The 18,604-nt window shown below is 41.8% G+C and overlaps 2 protein-coding genes across 6 annotated transcripts in view; both read left to right on the top strand.

Moving 5' to 3' along the window:
• Window positions 1-1,953: 1,953 nt before the first annotated feature.
• On the top strand, window positions 1,954-4,870 carry osr2 (odd-skipped related transciption factor 2). 2 transcript variants are annotated; one of them, XM_015949321.3, is made up of 4 exons: window positions 1,954-2,264; window positions 3,285-3,968; window positions 4,131-4,230; window positions 4,391-4,870. In XM_015949321.3, the coding sequence occupies exons 2-4, from the start codon at window positions 3,322-3,324 to the stop codon at window positions 4,571-4,573; spliced, it is 930 nt and encodes a 309-aa protein (XP_015804807.1). In that variant the 5' UTR covers window positions 1,954-2,264; window positions 3,285-3,321; the 3' UTR covers window positions 4,574-4,870. The 2 variants fall into 2 exon arrangements, with proteins under 2 accessions (XP_015804807.1, XP_015804808.1); XM_015949322.3 differs by having other exon boundaries at window positions 1,961-2,264; window positions 4,473-4,870.
• A 2,737-nt stretch (window positions 4,871-7,607) lies between these two features.
• Window positions 7,608-18,604, top strand: part of LOC107378864 (intermembrane lipid transfer protein VPS13B) — a 462,085-nt gene continuing 451,088 nt past the window's right edge. For all 4 annotated transcript variants that reach the window (XM_015949323.3, XM_015949324.3, XM_070550848.1 and 1 more), the window contains exons 1-3: window positions 7,608-7,783; window positions 8,524-8,700; window positions 11,486-11,629. In XM_015949323.3, coding sequence (XP_015804809.3) covers window positions 8,554-8,700; window positions 11,486-11,629 — 291 coding nt within the window. In that variant the 5' untranslated portion in view covers window positions 7,608-7,783; window positions 8,524-8,553. The remainder of the gene's footprint in view (window positions 7,784-8,523; window positions 8,701-11,485; window positions 11,630-18,604) is intronic.

Here is an 18,604-nt window from a genome sequence, read left to right as displayed (position 1 = left end):
GAAGTTCCTCTGTGGCTCAATAGGGGGCGCTACAGACCGAATCTCTGCAGCAGCACCGCGCTCCCGGCTGGAACTTTTTATTCATTTGAAATTATTCAACATATTAAAAAAAAAAAAAAAAAAAAAAACGAATGGAAATGAGTCACGTTATAGTTTTTGTCACGAGGATACTGAAGAGTTTCGGTTTGAATGTATTTATTTGGTGCATTTTTGAATTTCTCTAAACTCGGTTTTGTGCTGTAGTTTGATTTCCGTTAAAATAATAACATTAGTGTTTTATGCACGTGGAGTGGATGTGACGTCACCAAATGGCAGCAAAATATTCAAATCAAAATAAAAACGGTCCAAATTCAGTTTTCACGAACTTAAAAGTCTGAATGAATCAAATGATTCATATTGTTGTTGTTTCTTATAAATAACTGATTTAAACAGACAAATAAAATTGATCGGTTTTCTTTAGGCCTACTTTAGATAATGTGGGTTTTTTAAATGAATTCCTATTTTAGATAAATCTGTTTTTTTTTTATCTTTTTCGTGTTTCACATAATTTAGCAAAATGATTTTTCTGCTAAACGGGAAAAGCAACCCCCCACCCCCCACCAACCCCAACACCCCCACCCCACCACCACCCCAAGGATGGAACAGAGAAGTGATGGGTTATTTTTACAGATTCTGATTTTTATTTATTCGGATTATTTATTTATTCTCTGATGATTATTCATTATGTTTCGTTACTTTTAAATATTCTGATTCTTATTTATTCTGTTTCTTTATCCTGATACATTGTTTGTCTGATTCTTTATTCTGATTCATTATTTATTCTGATTCTTTATTCTTATTCTTAATTATTTTGATAATTTTTTTATTCGGATTCTTTTTTCTGATTCTTAATTATTTTGATTCTGTATTTATTCTGATTTATTATTCAGATTCTTTATTCAGATTATTTTTTATTCTGATTCTTTATTTTGATTCTAAATTATTTTGATTCCTTATTTAATCTGTTTCTTTATTTTGATTCTTTATTTGTTCTGATTCTTTATTTATTCAGATTCTTTATTTTGATTCTTTACTTGTTCTGATTCTTTATTCTGATTCTTTATTTATTCTAATTCTTTAATCTGATTCTTAATTATTCTGATTATTTAATCTGATTCTTAATTATTCTGATTCTTTATTCTGATTCTTTATTTATTCTGATTCTTTATTCTGATTCTTTATTTATTCTGATTCCTTATTCTGATTCTTGATTATTTCGATTCATTATTTATTCTGATTCTTTATTTTGATTGCTAATTATTCTGATTCTTTATTTGTTCTGATTCTAATTCAGATTTTTTTATTTAGATTCTTAATAAGTCCAATTCTTTATTCTGATTATTTATTCTGATTCTTTATTCAGATTTTTTATTTTGATTCTTAATTATTCTGAATCTTTATTTATTCTGATTCTTCATTCAGATTTTTTAATTTTGATTCTTTATTTATTCTGATATTTTGTTTATTCTGATTCTTTATTCTGATTCTTTATTTATTCTGATATTCTGTTTATTCTGATTCTTTATTTATTCTGATTCTTTATTCTGATTCTTGAATTATTCTGATTATTTATTTTGATTCCTTAATTATTCAGATTTTTTATTTATTCTGATTATTTGTTCTGATTCTTTATTCTGATTCTTTGTTTTGATTCTTTATTTATTCTGATTCTGTATCCTAACCACAGTGAGGACATTAAGCAGTGGGTTTCTGACTCCGTGTAGAAAAAAAATCTGAAGCCCAAAAGCAGGTTTGAAAGAGCGTTCCCCCCCCCCCCCCACCCCCCCACCCCCACCCCCGCTCGGTGCGGGGTGAGAGGTGTCAGAAGACGCCAGGTTGGACTGCGCTGCTCCACTAGGGTCTGGAGCCTAGTTGCTATCCAAACACAAATAAACAGAGGGGAACATTGGAGTTAATGATAGAGGAGAGGGGGTGGAGGCGTGTCGGGGGCGGGCTGTGCGCTCCGGACTCCGGGAGCCCTAAAAAGTGAAGAACCGCACACTTCCACCCCCAGCTCCGGACGGGACTCCCACGCTGCTGCTGCTGTCTCCCCTCCAAACTTCTTCTCACAACTTTCCATAACTCGTCACGTGCGCGAGGCTCCGCGCCCGGCTGATGGACTTGGATCCTGGAGCGCGTTTAGCGGCGCTTTATTGGAACTGGTCACGCCTGTAGTTAGTGTGGATTACTGAGTCACCGCGGGACCCTGGGCAGCTGTTTACTGGGTAAGACTGTGTTTGGCTGGGTGCATGTCAGGAACCACTTTGATCTGATGAGAACTCTCAGGGTTCGGCTGATCTGAGTCAGCGTCTCACTAATCGTTGCTCCAGTGTGCACGACATCCCTGGTCTGTGCTCTGGAGCAAGGCATTACCAGGTTCTCCAGGTGAGAGGAGAACAAACCAGCTGCGCTTATGGGCAACAAGTGCCCCCCAGCACCCCCCACCCCGCTGATTTATGCTGCACCTGTGCGGCATTATATTTAACTCCATCGCATGTGACTGCGGAGAAAGCAAAGTCCAGCAATTCCAGGGATTCGTGCAACGAAACTAATGATCTGACTGCAACAAGTACCCGGCAGCCCGTCTGCTCCCGTGCACGCGCGACCTGAGCTCTGCACAACTCCTCCAAGTGTGCGCAAAGCGTTTTCCTCTTGTGCACATTAATAGTTATTAAACCGCGACCTGAATAATTAATCAAACACAGAGAAGTTATTTCTGACTGTTGTATCATCTGCTCGCCGTCGCTCCGCTGGTTTTGCGCCTTTTCTGCAGCTTTGCGCATTCCCCTGCCTCAGACTGGGAACCATCATAACGGAACCAGGCCGGTTCCCGTACGCTGCCCCGTTCATCCCAGCTCGCTTCTAGTTTTACATGAAAACGCAATCGCGCGGGAGGCAGAGCTTAATGAAACTGTCCCCATTAATAAACCCGCTCTATTTCAACTCAAATGTTTCTGCTCTCGTGTTTTAATATGTGGTTTGCGGTGATGAATACGTCCTGCTGCTGCGTCTCGTGACCGTCTCCAACACCTTCGTGCCGTTTTAATATGAAGACTAATTTGTTTAATTGACATTGCAGCGAAGCGCAGTCGGGTTTGTGTTATCAACTGGTGCTCTGGTCTCATTAAATCAGGCCAGACTTCCTCCCCTGTGCCATCAGGCTGATGAGAGTATATGTGCTTTCACATGAAACCAGAATTTGTCATGTCGCCTCATCTCATCGCCTGATTCTGTCTGCCTTCCAGGGTTTCCAGCGCCTTTTCTGCAGAGGTCTGAGCCGAAATGGGGAGCAAAGCCCTGCACGCTCCGATCCCCCTGCACCCAGCCCTGCAGCTCACCAACTACTCCTTCTTGCAAGCCGTCAACACTTTCCCCGCCGACCAGCTGCAGGGGCTGTACGGCCTCAGCGCGGTGCAGACCATGCACATGAACCACTGGACGCTTGGCTATCCGCACATGCAAGGACTGAGGTCAACGATCACGGCGGCCGCCCAGGGTCTGGTGGACCCCAGGATCCCCTTCCCGGCGTTGCCTTTCACAGCCGCCGCGCAGCTCTTCCACCCGAAACAAGCCTCCGTGACGCACGGCATGCCCTTGTTGCACAAGGACAGACCCAGGTTTGACTTTGCCAACCTGGCGCTCGCCGCCACTCAGGAGGACCCGCCAAAGGCTGCGGATCTGGCGAAGCTGGCCTCGGGACTCGGGGGGACCATCTCCGAGCTGAGCAAGCTGTCCCCGGACAGAAAGCCCACGCGGGGCAGGCTCCCGTCCAAAACCAAAAAGGAATTTATTTGCAAGTTTTGCGGGAGGCATTTCACCAAGTCCTACAACCTCCTGATTCACGAACGGACCCACACGGACGAGCGGCCCTACACCTGCGACATCTGCCACAAGGCCTTCCGAAGACAGGACCACCTGAGAGACCACAGGTAGGACCCACCCCCAGTGCCGTATCCATGTTACTGTAAACACCTGATTCTGTGGTCCTGTTCATGGTCTAAGCACCACGCATGTTCATGCTTTACACTCGTGCACCTGTATGACGTCCGCGCACGTGCACACGCTGATGACGTGTCATTTCTGACCCACAGATACATCCACTCCAAGGAAAAACCCTTCAAATGTCAAGAATGTGGGAAAGGCTTCTGTCAGTCTCGAACTCTAGCCGTGCATAAAACCTTACACATGCAGGTAAGCCCAGAAAATCCACGTGACCGTGAGCTCAAACACCTGCTGACGGTGTATCTGCTGCATGCACGGGGACCACCAGCGTGTGTTAGTTAGGTGTGATGTTGTGATGGAGATTCTGTAACTGAAGGAATAATCCTTTGCTTGCTTTAAATCTAAACAGGAGTCTCCCCACAAATGCCCCACATGCGGAAGAACCTTTAATCAAAGAAGTAACCTGAAAACTCACCTTCTCACCCATACAGACATCAAGCCCTACAGCTGTGGCCGCTGCGGAAAGGTGTTTCGGCGCAACTGTGACCTGCGACGGCACAGTTTGACGCACAGCCCGCATCAGGACCACTAGCCCGGACACTTACTAAATAAATCAGAGACACGGACAGTGGGACAAATCAGTCTCCAAAAAGACTGCTTTCCTCAGGAGGACACGTTTACGTCAGGACATTTTTACCGAGGGATTAGTTTGCGCTGCAGCGAGGAGGAGGAGGAGGTCCATCCTCATCCTCACCTGTAAATATGAAGATCATGTACAAAAAGTTTTATTATGATGGTCTGTGATTTGGAAGGTGATGAATATGGGGCGGGGAGAATGTCATAAGTTTATGTTAAATTGTATTTTAGAAATAAATATTTCCACGACACATGGAGTCGTCCTGGTGTGCGTTTTTATTCCAGCTCATCTGGAACCCTGACCTGGAGGAGAAGGCTGTCTCACACCTCCATCTGATCAGCGCTCATTACTGGAGAAGCACTTTCCACTAAAAAGTCCACGTCATCGCCTCCGTCACACACACCTGGTTATTATGATCAGACACACCTGCCTCACCTCGAACCAAAGCGTTATCTCCTGAGCTGTTCTGGTGCTCTTTCCCCAAATCATTTAAAATGGTTTAAAACTAAAAGCTGATTTGCTTTCTGGATGGTCTGAAGCAGGGTTAGGCCCCTCAGACCACCACACCGTCCTGTTGTTGTTGTTGTTGTTGCTGAGACCCATCTCATCTCTGCGCTTGGCCTCCAGGCCCGTTCTGCTCCACTGGTTTTAGTGGAAATTTAAACATATTTTATAAGACTCGCTGGTTCTACCTGATACTGGTGGTTATCTCAAAAAATTATTTATCGGCTATCAACAAGGTCCGAGGCATGTGACGTCACAAACACAAAATACTTTAAAATGCTGCGCGCGGAACATCAGCAAGTTCCGTTCTTTTATGTAGAGATGGATTTACACACACACACACACACACACACACACACACACACACACACACACACACACACACACACACACACACACACACACACACACACACACACACACAATCACAAGTACTGAATTTAAGTGATAAATGAAATGATATTTTTGAACGAACATAATATAACACAAGTATACCAACACTTGAAACATCTAACCACACGATGTTAAACGATATTATACTGACATGATAATAATAATTATAATTATAATAATCTATAAATAAATTAATAATAATTATAAATAATAATAATAATAATAATAATAATAATAATAATAATAATAATAATCATGATAATAATAATAATAATAACGCATTTTATTTAAAAGTGCCTTTCAAGGGACACAAGGACATTTTACAACAATAAAATAACAACAAAGAAACCAAGTTAAAAACAGCAAAAATCACACACAGAAGCCTAAAAACACAAACTAGAAGATGGAAAAGGTGACACTAGCAGTATGCAGTCTGAAACAGGTGGGTTTTGAGTCTAGATTTAAAGGAGGAGAGCGAGTCAGATAATAATAATAATAATAATAATAATAATAATAATAATAATAAGTATTTATATTTTTTGTTTCATCTATCCGTTCAACAAGACTATTTCCTAAGAACAGGTTCTGAGTTTTTGGCTCTAACTCTGGTATAAAAACAACAAGAAACACACGTTAAGACGTGTATCAATCCGTCTCATTAGTGATTTATTAGCAGCTACATGTGGAGAGTTGATGCAGACTTTCGGGTTGGTTAGGCAGAGAAATTCTAAGTTGTTGTTGGGGATCATTAAGATTTCAACAAAACAACAGGAACATTTTTTCTTTTCTTTTTCTGCGGATTCAGTGAAAGTTTGTGTTAATAATAATAATAATAATAATAATAATAATAATAATTGTAATAATAATAATAGTAATTATAATAATAATAATAACAATTGTAATAATGATAATAATAACAATAGTAATAATAATAATAACAATAATAGTAAAAATAACAATAATATTAATATAATAACAATAGTAATTATAACAATAATAATAATAATAACAATTACAGTAATAACAAGAACAATAATAATAATAACAATAATAGTAACAGTTATCCTGACCTTGACGCTGTCTCTCCTGCATACCACGGTGACCCAGCTGCTGTCAGAAGCCACAGACTCACACAGGCCCAGATGGTTTGGGCCAGGAGTGAACATGAGCCGTGGCCTGTATGTAGACTGTGTCCTTATCTAACTAACAAGCTCCATTTCTTTATAGGACCTGCTTGTTGACTCCTTTCATTAAAAGAGACACAGGGTGAAGAAGCTGGGGTTATGGCATCAACAGCTTTCATTTTGATTATTTCATTCCACATTGTCCAATAACTACAGTACGCTTTCTGAATCCAGACCATTATTGTCTAAATATCAAAGACATGACTGGATCTAAAGTCTTCCAGGAAACTGATCTGACGCCACTTGTTCAAGTGGATGTGAGATAATGCATTGGACTACTTAATAATAAGAAGGTTTTCAGTGATCCTGAAAGGAAAAAAGACCCATGAAGGATATGCTTTCCTTCTTTTGTTTTCCCTTCAGAGTTCATTGTTCATGTCATAAAACTAATTCCCAATAGGCCTTTTTCTTCTCACAATATCCCTTTGAAGTTATCTGGAAAACTCCAGTAAGCCCTCCTATTAAACACTATTTACACAGCGGATAGACCGTTTTAAAATATTCATTATTATTATTATCATTTGTAGTGTTTACATCCGGATCTTATAAAATTAACATAAATAGACTAGTCTTTTGTGCAACACATTTTAAATAACATGTAATTTAAATCATTACACACCTTTATCCATGCAAGAATAGGAAACGTCTTTTATTACGACTAGTTTCATAAAATCTTCTAACCAACAGAGTCAAAGCAGACAGCATGAAGGTCTCAAAAAGGCAGTTTGAATATATATATATATATATATATATATATATATATATATATATATATATATATATATATATATATATATATATATATATATATATATACACATATATATACACATATATATATACATACATATGTGTGTGTGTGAATGCAGCGATTCTTTTCGGTGTATAAGTCGATGGTGCATTCCCGACACAGCTCAACTCAGCGGGCTGACTTGTGAAGTTCATTTTTCCTACGGTCCCAAATGCAACAGTGTTAATACGGAAGCCGTGATGGTCTTTGCTGATGACGTTCTGAGATGCGGCTAACTAGATAAAATCGTTTTTAAACGTCAAGTCCAAGAAACAGGATAGAAACGGGAATCGAGTAAGTAATGTGTTTTTTCCCTTTTACTACCAGGAGTTCAACTTTAGGACGGAGATTTCGATCCGTAGCCTAGCTTCTTATGCTAGGTGGTGTTTGTAGCTTTACTGACAGTTAGCTAAAGCCAGCCTCTTTCTCTCTCTTTAGCTATTTTTCTGAAAGTAATGTGTTACTACACTTAGATACAGCTTTATGACCTCCATGTTTATCTGTAAATTATGTCGCTGATATGATTATCTCCTCCTAGTCCATGGTTATGCCAGTAGTTAGCTAGCTAGCAACCAGACATTTAGTTAACTAGTGTACAACCGCTAGCATTAATGTTAATTCCAGTCAAAGTGACTTGAAACATATGGTGACATAACTATTGTTTTAATAGACTACGCTGTTCTGGTTTCTCAAACAGACTGCACGATCTGGTAGCATTTAAGGCACCTTCGGTTCCATTTAGCTTTAGCTTGACTCCACACTTGAATGTGATAGTTTAGGTGTGATTTGTCATAGCAGAAAGACGCACAGGTGTGTTCCCACACCTGTAATTATAACCGACTCTGCACCAGTCCCAGTGTTGACAGTAGAGCTGCTGCAGACGTGACACACTTGAAATGAGTTCAGCTGTAATATTTATAACTATTATCCATGTTCTTTGTGCTTCGACATTCCTAATTAGCTTTCTGATTGTATCAAATAACTGTCCCCGTAACAATGTTATCAGCTTAAATAGCCTTTTCTTTCCTTTCCAGTGTCTGGCTTGTGTTACTAACCGTGAAAAGATGCTGGAGTCTTACGTCACACCGCTCCTGATGAGCTATGTGAACAAGTACATCAAGAACCTGAAGCCCTCTGACTTGCAGCTCTCTCTCTGGGGAGGGGATGTGGTGCTCAGCAAGCTGGACCTGAAACTGGATGTACTGGAACAGGTACGCTATGTTGGATATAACATGTAGTTTGCTGATATGTTCTTTTAGATCAGACTAAGGGTTATTATGATCATCTAGATTCTCCATGTACAGTCTGGAGGATGTGATTGGGTTACAAGTAATAATAGTCCTGCAAAATGACATTTTGGTGTTTTCTAAGAGCAGCTGGCGTTTATGGCAACTCTAAAAAGAATCTGTTTTAGATTAAAAAAATGACTTTTATCCAGTGGTTCATTAGCTGTTTAGCTACCAGACATGGTTGAGTTCATGGCAAAGTTTAAATGAAATGCTTTTAGTGTGTGGAAGGGTCTGTTAGCGGTGGCAGCCATCTTGACTAGAGTTGTCTCAAAAAGTTAATCACTTGTAAATGTACACGTGCAGATATCCTTCCGAGAGCTTTGCTAAAACTGGTCCAGCTGGTCGTGAGATCATTTGCTTACACTACAGGCAAAGGTACAGACACTGGCAAAAACATTATAGCTGGTCTTTTGGTGGCAGCCAATAAGAAGTAGTCTATAATACTAGAAACTGCATCTTGTTCTTAATGTATTTCATAAAAAGTGCTGTGGAGGAAAACGGAGAAACCAGCAAAGACACAGAAGCAGAAACAGTCCAGAGTTTGCTATTAAAGTGTAACTACAGGCAGATCAGCTAATGCTATTTCCGTGGAATGAGAGGGTCATGGTAGAGTCTATAAGCTTCACTGATGTAGGGCTGCCACAAACAACTATTTTAATAGATTATTTTAATATAAATGCTACGGTCAGATGGAGGTAGGCGCCTAAAACCAAAAATGACTTGTGTTCACCAGAGGCATGGTGGCAAGGTTGAAGAGCTTCATCTTCCAATCTTAACTCAGGAAAATGCAGAAAAATGAACCCACACGTCAGCAGTCAGGGACCATGGACAGCTCTGTGGGTCTGCTGTACCGTAAAGATAACAGATATTAAAGTTAGTTTATTTACCAGATTAATAATTCTGTTATATCTAATAAAGTAGGTTAAGATTTAACACAAAGAAAATGTTTTATGCTTTAAAATATATTAGTTTCAGTCAGCAAACTTTTTATTTCATTATAAAATGTTTTATATTCTGTTTATTTTATTTGTGTCCAGAGAGAAACACACACACACACACACACACACAGACACACAGACACACAGACACACACACACACACACACACACACACACACACACACCATAAAAGTTGCTTCATATTACTTTTCCATCAGCCTGGTAGGTGGTTGTCATGGTAACCTGGGTTGAGCTGCTTGATCATCTCTGAAAGCTTGATACCGACCATGGACAGGAGTCTGGTGACCAACATGCTCACAACGGCCTCGGTCAGGACGCTAGCTTGCTGAGGTGTGCACGTAACAAACTGGTCCACTGGAGAGGAGCACTGTTATTAACACTAACGTAGCGGGATGAAATCAATCACTAGTGTTTGTAATTAGAGCAAAAATACGAACGTGGTCTAAAGGTGATCAAATCAGCACTGCTACTGGAGTTGCTACAGCTATGTTAGCAGCTAATGGAGGTAAACTTACCGAGGCGACTCTTTGTTTTCCACCATGACGTGCTTCCTCTGAAGGTGCTCGTGCATCGCCGATGTGCTCCCGTGAAAGGAGCGTTTCACTCTACAGGTCTTTCTTTTGTCTTTGTATAACACTCCCAAACTTTTGAGTTACGTTGTCAACTCGCCATGTTCTCATTCTCCGGTGATGAAGGCTGATCTGAATGGCCACTACTGCGCATGCGCCTCGGAGCTGAAGTGACGGCTGACCCGGATGGCGACTACTGCATGTGGGTTGAGCAGAGAGGCGGGAAGCAACTGCCAAACATGCCGCAGCGGGCGAGAAATATTTTTTTATAAAACGACACGTTGACTATTAAATAGTCGACTAATTTGTTGTTCTACATGGATGTGACGAGTCGACGAATCGTGGCAGCCCTAAACTGATGATGACGCCGAACAGCCGCCCAGAGTTTCCAGTTAGTTTCACCGAACTGGGAACCTGAAGACAGACCTGCACGAACACAGAGGAACTGTCGGATGGATGAGCTCACATGTTTGTAAGCAGCACTCAGTTTGCTCAGTGTGTAAAATGTGTCCAGGCTTAGCGGCTGCAGAACACGCCCAAAGAGGCGTCGTACCTGTGCTGCAGTGGTGCATGGTCACGCCTCGTCCACGTCACCAGTTCTTCTAGCAGGATGTTCCACACACACGTTTCTGTTGTCAACATAATGAAGCCAGCAGTAGACCAGTTACTGTGTTCTTAATCTGATAGATTATTTACAATCTGATGCCTGAACCTGCTCAAGGATGAAACTGCTTTAGATAAAAGGGTTAGGGTAACCTACATTTATATTGTTACTTGTGCTTAATTGTGTGGATTAGTTCTGTCTAACACAAGCAAACTCACTAATCTTTGACAAAAGGCTTTAGTTATTGTTTCTTCATCACTCCGTGCTCATCTAAATGTCTCCTCACATGGACTCGAGCTGAACAAGGATGGTTCAAGCATACGAAAAGTCACTTTAGTGACACAAACGTTAAGGAGTGAACCGTGTGTGTGTGTGTGTGTTTGTGTGTGTGTGTGTGTGTGTGAGAGAGACAGCATCGAGACTGAAGTAAATAAAATAACTCCGTCTGCACATCAGATGTTCTGTTTGGGATAAGTAGCCTCGGGTGACCTTGCACCAGGCTTATCCACAGACTACGTTTCTAACTCTGATCTAAGCACTGAGCATTTTTTGTTGATGACCTCTTTATGTGTCAGGAGTTGAAGCTGCCCTTCACATTCATGAGTGGTCACATCCACGAGTTACGGATCCACGTCCCCTGGACCAAGCTGGGCTCGGAGCCGGTTGTGATCACCATCAACACCATGGAGTGCATCCTGAAGCTCAGAGATGGATCCCAGGTTAGTGTGCTGTTGGGCCAAGAGAAGGCTGTCTGTAAAATGTTCCCATCAACCTTCCTCTGTGTTCCCTAGACACCTTTTATCTAGTTTATGACCTTTTCAAAAGCGTTCCATAACTATTCTAATCCTTAAAGCCAAAGCTGCAACGACTGAGGCCAGACAGAAAACTCCTGCTAGGACCGATGTTAAACACAGCTGAGCCTTTATGGAGAACCCAACCATGACACAGCTGAGTCTTTATGGAGAACCCAACCATGACACAGCTGAGCCTTTATGGAGAACCCAACCATGACACAGCTGAGTCTTTATGGAGAACCCAACCATGACACAGCTGAGTCTTTATGGAGAACCTAACCATGACACAGCTGAGTCTTTATGGAGAACCCAACCATGACACAGCTGAGCCTTTATGGAGAACCCAACCATGACACAGCTGAGTCTTTATGGAGAACCCAACCATGACACAGCTGAGTCTTTATGGAGAACCCAACCATGACACAGCTGAGTCTTTATGGAGAACCCAACCATGACACAGCTGGGTCTTTATGGAGAACCCAACCATGACACAGCTGAGCCTTTATGGAGAACCCAACCATGACACAGCTGAGTCTTTATGGAGAACCCAACCATGACACAGCTGAGTCTTTATGGAGAACCCAACCATGACACAGCTGAGCCTTTATGGAGAACCCAACCATGACACAGCTGAGCCTTTATGGAGAACCCAACCATGACACAGCTGAGTCTTTATGGAGAACCCAACCATGACACAGCTGAGTCTTTATGGAGAACCCAACCATGACACAGCTGAGTCTTTATGGAGAACCCAACCATGACACAGCTGAGTCTTTATGGAGAACATAACCATGACACAGCTGAGCCTTTATGGAGAACCCAGCCATGACACAGCTGAGTCTTTATGGAGAGCCTAACCGTGACACACCTGAGTCTTTATGGAGAACATAGCCATGACACAGCAGAGCAGCACTTGTTCTGATTTTATTCTGAAAGCTCACACTCAGTAAAACAATGAGCAGTAATAATAACCAGCGTTCCCTCGTTCCAAAGCTCTTTTAGAAATGAAACGTATCTTAAATATGAAGAGTTTCTCTGTAACTTCAACTTTAAACAACAACCTTTGATTTATTTTTGATTTAAAGACATAAAACAAGGAATGAACCAGTGTTGATGAGGGATTCTTGTTAAACCAGCTCAGTGGCTTAGTGTTAGAGTGGGACTGGGAGGTCCTACCAAAGACAACACCTCTCTGCTTTGACACTCAGCTATAAGGGGTCAGTCTGGGGTAGGGTTGTCACAATACTAAAATTTCAAACTTGATTCGATACTTGAAAAATAACTCGATGCTCGATTTCGATACTATTTAAAAACACCAATTTATTGAACAAGTTTATTCGAAAAATAACATTCCTCGATTTATATTGCAAAAATTAAATGTTAAGAATTAAGTGTATTAAGTGCTTAAACCTTTCAAGTGTCAGCATTTTTTAAAACGTGCATACAAAAACTGGCGAAAGTTAACACTTTAAATCATGAATTGTCTCACTATATATACACTATTTGCAGAGTGATGTTTTGCTGCTTAAACTCTGTTTAAGGTGCATTTTTGTCATAAGATGTAATGCCATATGTTTTGTTCTGTACTTTTGAACAACTCTGTTGGTCAATAAAGGGAGAAAACGAATTTCTCCAAAGTAGGACAAAGGTACATCTACCGGTAATCTTAATAAAAACAGATTGGCGCACGGCAGTGACGTCATTAAAAGCGCCGGTTAATAAGCCGCAGCTAGTCTGTTTACGCCTAGAAATCCCAGACCCGCTCCAAACGAACAGGGGAATCACGTTAATGATTCCTAACAAAACCTTTCGACATGAAGACGTTTTGGTGCAGATAATGTCTTATTTCGAGGCTGAACCATGGGTGCCCGTCCGCACCCGTTATATGGATATACACTGACGGCGATTCGCCGATGGATCTACGGTAAATACCCCGGGGAATCCAAGTAGCACCAAAGTTGTCAGCGTGAGTAAACAAACGTACTGCATGCTAGAAATTAAGTCCGGGTTGCAATAAACAGGAGTTTTCTTTTAAGCACATAAGCGTGAATATACAACTACGTGTCGGACTTCGTATGCTAATTAAGTTGGGCTGTGAAGCGCCTCCCAAATTCACTGTTTATGTTTTTGTTTATTTATTTGGCAGACAAAACTTGGATCGGAGACAACTCGCGTGGGAAATTGCAATGTAGCCATGCGACGTCTTCTTCTTCTGTTTGTCTGGGAGGCGGAGGCTGCTTTACGGCATCTGGCTGTCGTGCGTGTCGGTGTACTTAACGAAGGCTGTATAATAGTCCATAATATCGATACCACAGGGATGGAATATCTAATTTAGATACCACTTTTAGCATCGATTTATATCTAGGCATCGATTTTTTTTTGACAACACTAGTCTGGGGTCTTCAACCACCAAAGTTCCTGAACGCAGCCACAGCTGCAGCCCACCACTCCTCACAGGGATGGGCCACATACAGGGGACAAGGTTCACCAGTGTGTGACGACTAATGGGACTTTACCTTTAAAACATGATGGCGTGCTGTTGATTGGACTATAAAGCATCATTGGAACGATGACAGCACTGTGCTGGTGACTGGGTCGTATCTGATATGTAGCGGCTTATTTTCACATTTATTTTAGGATTGCTCTGTTGTAACGGTAAGAAATGCTGCCGTTCCCCTAAGAATGATAAAGTTAAAGGTTGTGCTATTTTACCACATCACTGTTAGGGCTGCATAATATTTCCAAAATGATTTAAAATATGTGCTCATTTTTTTTACTGCTGTAATGTTGTGTCAGCTTTAGCTCTCCCTTTTAATGCACGTTAGTTGCATGATGATCAGTAAAATGCTGATCTTTGAGGAGGGGATGTCCTATCTTAAACTCACCCTATCAGGCTGCAGGTATGAGATGATACTCTTTTCCTGGAGAGAGTCCTCCTGTGATTCACTTCTCACAGGGGAAGGGTTAGGGTGAATTTTCTGTTTATGAGGCTAACAAGTAGTCATCGGTTTAGTTTTATAGTGTTAGAATAGAAATGCTTAGTTTTGCATAGAAACTAACTTCTATGTTTGCCACCCATGCAGCTTGTGTAACAGAGCTCTGGCCCTTATATGGGAAAGCTGAAGTCTCAAGGCCAGATGTCCCAGAAGAAACACATTTCCAGGGAAGTCAATTACAGCTAATTATACTGACTGCAGCAGAAAGATTTGTAACACATGAGCTTGCGCTGCCCAGAACTAATAGTAAATATCATAGCATGCAGGTGGCTACTGCTCATGCGATCAGGTTTCCACTTGAGTGGAAATTTAAATGTGTTTTTTATGCTTCGTACACAGCCTCAGGCCATGTACCCACACTGCCATAGTCTCTAAACAACTATTTGTTACAGATGTTTTCTCAAAAGCTTCCAGTGAAGAGAGATTTTTGGGAATTGCAAATGACATTTGGACAAATTATTCAGTGGTATGTACACCCAAGAGACATCATTTGGAGTAAAGCCAGGCTTACATGAGAAGCCTTTCTAACATGTGGTATTTAAATGAAGCACTACTCTTCTCCCCAGTTCAGGAGGCAGAAGGAGGACTTCCTTTGTTCTCTTGTAGGTGTAAATAAAAACAAGCGCCAGTTAGCCCAACAGGACGCCTGGACCTCTGAACCTTAAGTTGATATACATTGAATCAAAATCAGAATTTGACTTGATGGAGGCATCGGTTCATCCAGCAGATGGACCAGGACATTTCACCCTGAAGCTCTCATGCGACTTGTGTGACAGCCCAAAAGACGTTGTGCGTATGGAAAGTCTTACATTCTGTTTAGTAGATCTCTGGCGTTTCCTCTGTCCAGAAGAGACAGGAACCTTGTGGTGTGCCTTGCACGGCCAACGTGTGGAAATGATAAATGATATAATTAATATGGTTTGTTTTCATAATTACAGTTACAGCCCAGGTTCTGGCCTGTAAAAACATCCGCACAGCTTTTGAAGTTCATTAAGGGCTGCGTAATTTGACCGGAATTATTTGGACCTTTTGAATGTTCTCGATTCCCCCGAGAGGAACTGGGTAGTATTAGGGATATTCAGACTGGCCAACAGGCCCATCTGCAACGCACCAAGAGCAGCTCACAATTAGTTTCCAGCAGAAGTGGAAATGTACGCGTTTAGCAGCAGTGGGAGATTACAGCTCCCGCTGACAGTGTAATTGCCTAAAATAAGCTGTAATAAGTATTGTAGTGCAGTGAGCATGATAATGTTAAACTTTCATTTAGCAAACCGGAGCCCATTTACAAACAAAACATTTCTTTTGTGCTATGTTATTGTGGCCTCGTTAGAATTGGTGCAGATCTTAAAAGTTTCCTCTGACTTATGAGTGTGAAAGATGTTTATTTAGTTTCCTGTTCAGTTCAAAAGAGTCAAACACAAGTTAAAATGGCTTTGTTTTTTGTGAATCGTCGTGAGTTACGCTGGAACCCTTCTGGATTCACCACTTGCGTAACTTATTAGATGTTCTCCGGGAGTGTCCGGGAGCTCTTGTTGTGTGAGATCCGTCAGAGGCTTCCAGTTCTGCTTAGGTGTAAGATACTGAGCATATTGTATAAAATAAGTCTTCCTTAGAAAAGCTATCAAAGACCTTTGGCTTAATTTTTATTGGGGATGCACCAAAATGTTTCAGCCAAAAAGGACCCAAAAGAGCATTTTCGGTTTTCGGCCGAAACACTACAGTCAGCAAAAGAGGCCGTCCGGCGAACCACGATTTTGTTTCATCTCTCATGTGGCAACTTGCTCTTTGCTGCATAAAAATCATTCATTTGTACAGAATTCAAAAGTAGTTTTTTCCTCTTTAGTAACGCTGTTTTACTAGTCTGGCCTGCCAGACTCGTCTTCTGGTTAGTTCTGCACAGAGAGAGAGTCTGCTAACTCACAGGCAGAGAGTCACATGAGGGGCGGGACTAGCCAGCTCAAAAGTAACCAATCAGAAAAAAGATGGAACTGCTGACTGTACCGCTGTAGTTTTTTAGCTGTAGAAGAAAGGCTTTTAGTGCTTCTACTTGTTGTTTTAAAGACATTCAAGTCATTTAGAACAAAGGAAAGAGCCACAGCGAACTCCGCTTCAGTCGCCATGTTTATGAGAAACTCGGCATTATGGTGTGTGACGTACGCTACTCAGCGCTGATTGGCTCGGTTAGAATTCTCTGGGGGCGGGGGTTTTTGAGTAAGAGAGTTCCCAGACCCGTTCTCTGTGCAGAATTAAACAGGAAGAGTCTGGCAGGCCAGGCTAGGTTTTGTTATCATCTCCTCTCCTCAGTCAGGAGTCTCCTAACGGGAAAATTTTCAAACTCTATAAACTTTATAATTTCAATAGAAACATCCAAAAGTGTTGCTCAGATTGAAGTTACACAACTCCACTATCTTCTGGTGTAAAGTAATGACTTCATGTGGGATTATATAGGCAGATGTGGCATGTTAAATGCAACATTGCAGCTTTGACGATGAAAGGGTTAATTTTACAGTCCTTCTAATGCTATGGTTCTAATTGTTGACATCATTTATTTTGGTGTTTTGATTTTCAGCCAATAATTTTCATTTTGGTGCATCCCTAGTTGTTACTGAGCAGAACTGACTGTTTCTGTGAGTTGTTGTAGCAGTTACAGAAACGGGAAACATCCCATATTAATGTGAAAACGGCTGCTGCCTGTTTGTTGCCCCAGATGTTGAAGGTGCAACGAGCCAACAGGAACCTGCAGAACAGAGGTTAAAGTGGAGGACAACATTCCTAGCGCCTCTTTATTTTTTATGAGACAATGATGGGCTTGGTTTACGAAGGAGAGCCTTTCTGGTTTTGGCTCGGCGTGCTGCTTGATCTGGGGAGTTTTATGGCTGCTGAGTGTATTTGCCACTGATGTGGAAGTCCTGATTGATGCATTGCCTCAAGATGAGTTGGGGAGGTGCCTTTGAGACTTGTTGGTTTGGCATGCTGCCCCATCTTCCGTTAGATTCCTTCTGAACAGTTTTAGGGGGTTTACACCACCAAACCTCATTGCCCCTAAATACAAGTGTATAAGGAAACCCCTTGGTGACGACTTCCTTAAACTCCATTACTGTTCCATTGCTGAATCTGCCACCTACCAGACAAATGGATGATATGCCCACCTTTAACAGGTAAACAGAAGTCTGCAGCCATGGTAACTCCATATATAAAGAAGCATTTTAAACAGCTTTGTTTATATTTCTTCCTGTGGTTTTACTACCCAAGTATCCATCCATCCATTTATCCAGACTTCCCTCTCCCCAGCCACTTGGGCCAGCTCCTCCGGGGGAATCCCAAAGCGTTCCCTGGCCAGCTGAGAGACATAGTCTCTCCAGCGTGTCCTGGGTCTACTTTTATGTCTCCTCCCAGTTGGGCTTGCCCGGAAAACCTCACCAGGGAGGCGTCCAGGAGACATCCTAATTAGATGCCCGAGCCACCTCAACTGGCTCCTCTCAACGTGGAGGAGCAGCGGGTCTACTCAGAGCCCCTTCCGGATGACCGAGCTTCTCACCCTATCTCTAAGGGAGAACCCAGCCACCCTGCAGAGAAAACTAATTTCAGCCGCTTGTATCTGCGATCTCGTTCTTTTAGTCACTACCCGAGGCTCGTGACCATAGGTGAGGGTAGGAACGTAGATAGAAATCGAGAGCTTCGCCTTCTGGATCAGCTCTCTCTTCACCACGACAGATCGGTACAACGCCCACATCACAGCAGATGCAGCACCAATCCACCTGTCGATGTCACACTCCATCTTTCCCTCACTACTCGTGAACAAGACCCAGACATATTTAAAGGCCCCGTGTGTGAAATTCACAGAAATCATAGTAAAAAGATCCGACTCTTTAGCACCACGCAGTTTAGAGTCGGTATTGCAGCT

Source organism: Nothobranchius furzeri, chromosome 5 (genome assembly GCF_043380555.1).
Source record: "Nothobranchius furzeri strain GRZ-AD chromosome 5, NfurGRZ-RIMD1, whole genome shotgun sequence".
In the NCBI taxonomy this organism is placed as follows: domain Eukaryota; kingdom Metazoa; phylum Chordata; class Actinopteri; order Cyprinodontiformes; family Nothobranchiidae; genus Nothobranchius; species Nothobranchius furzeri.
The sequence above is the reverse complement of the archived record's forward strand: the minus strand, read 5'-3'. Positions and strand labels throughout refer to the sequence as shown.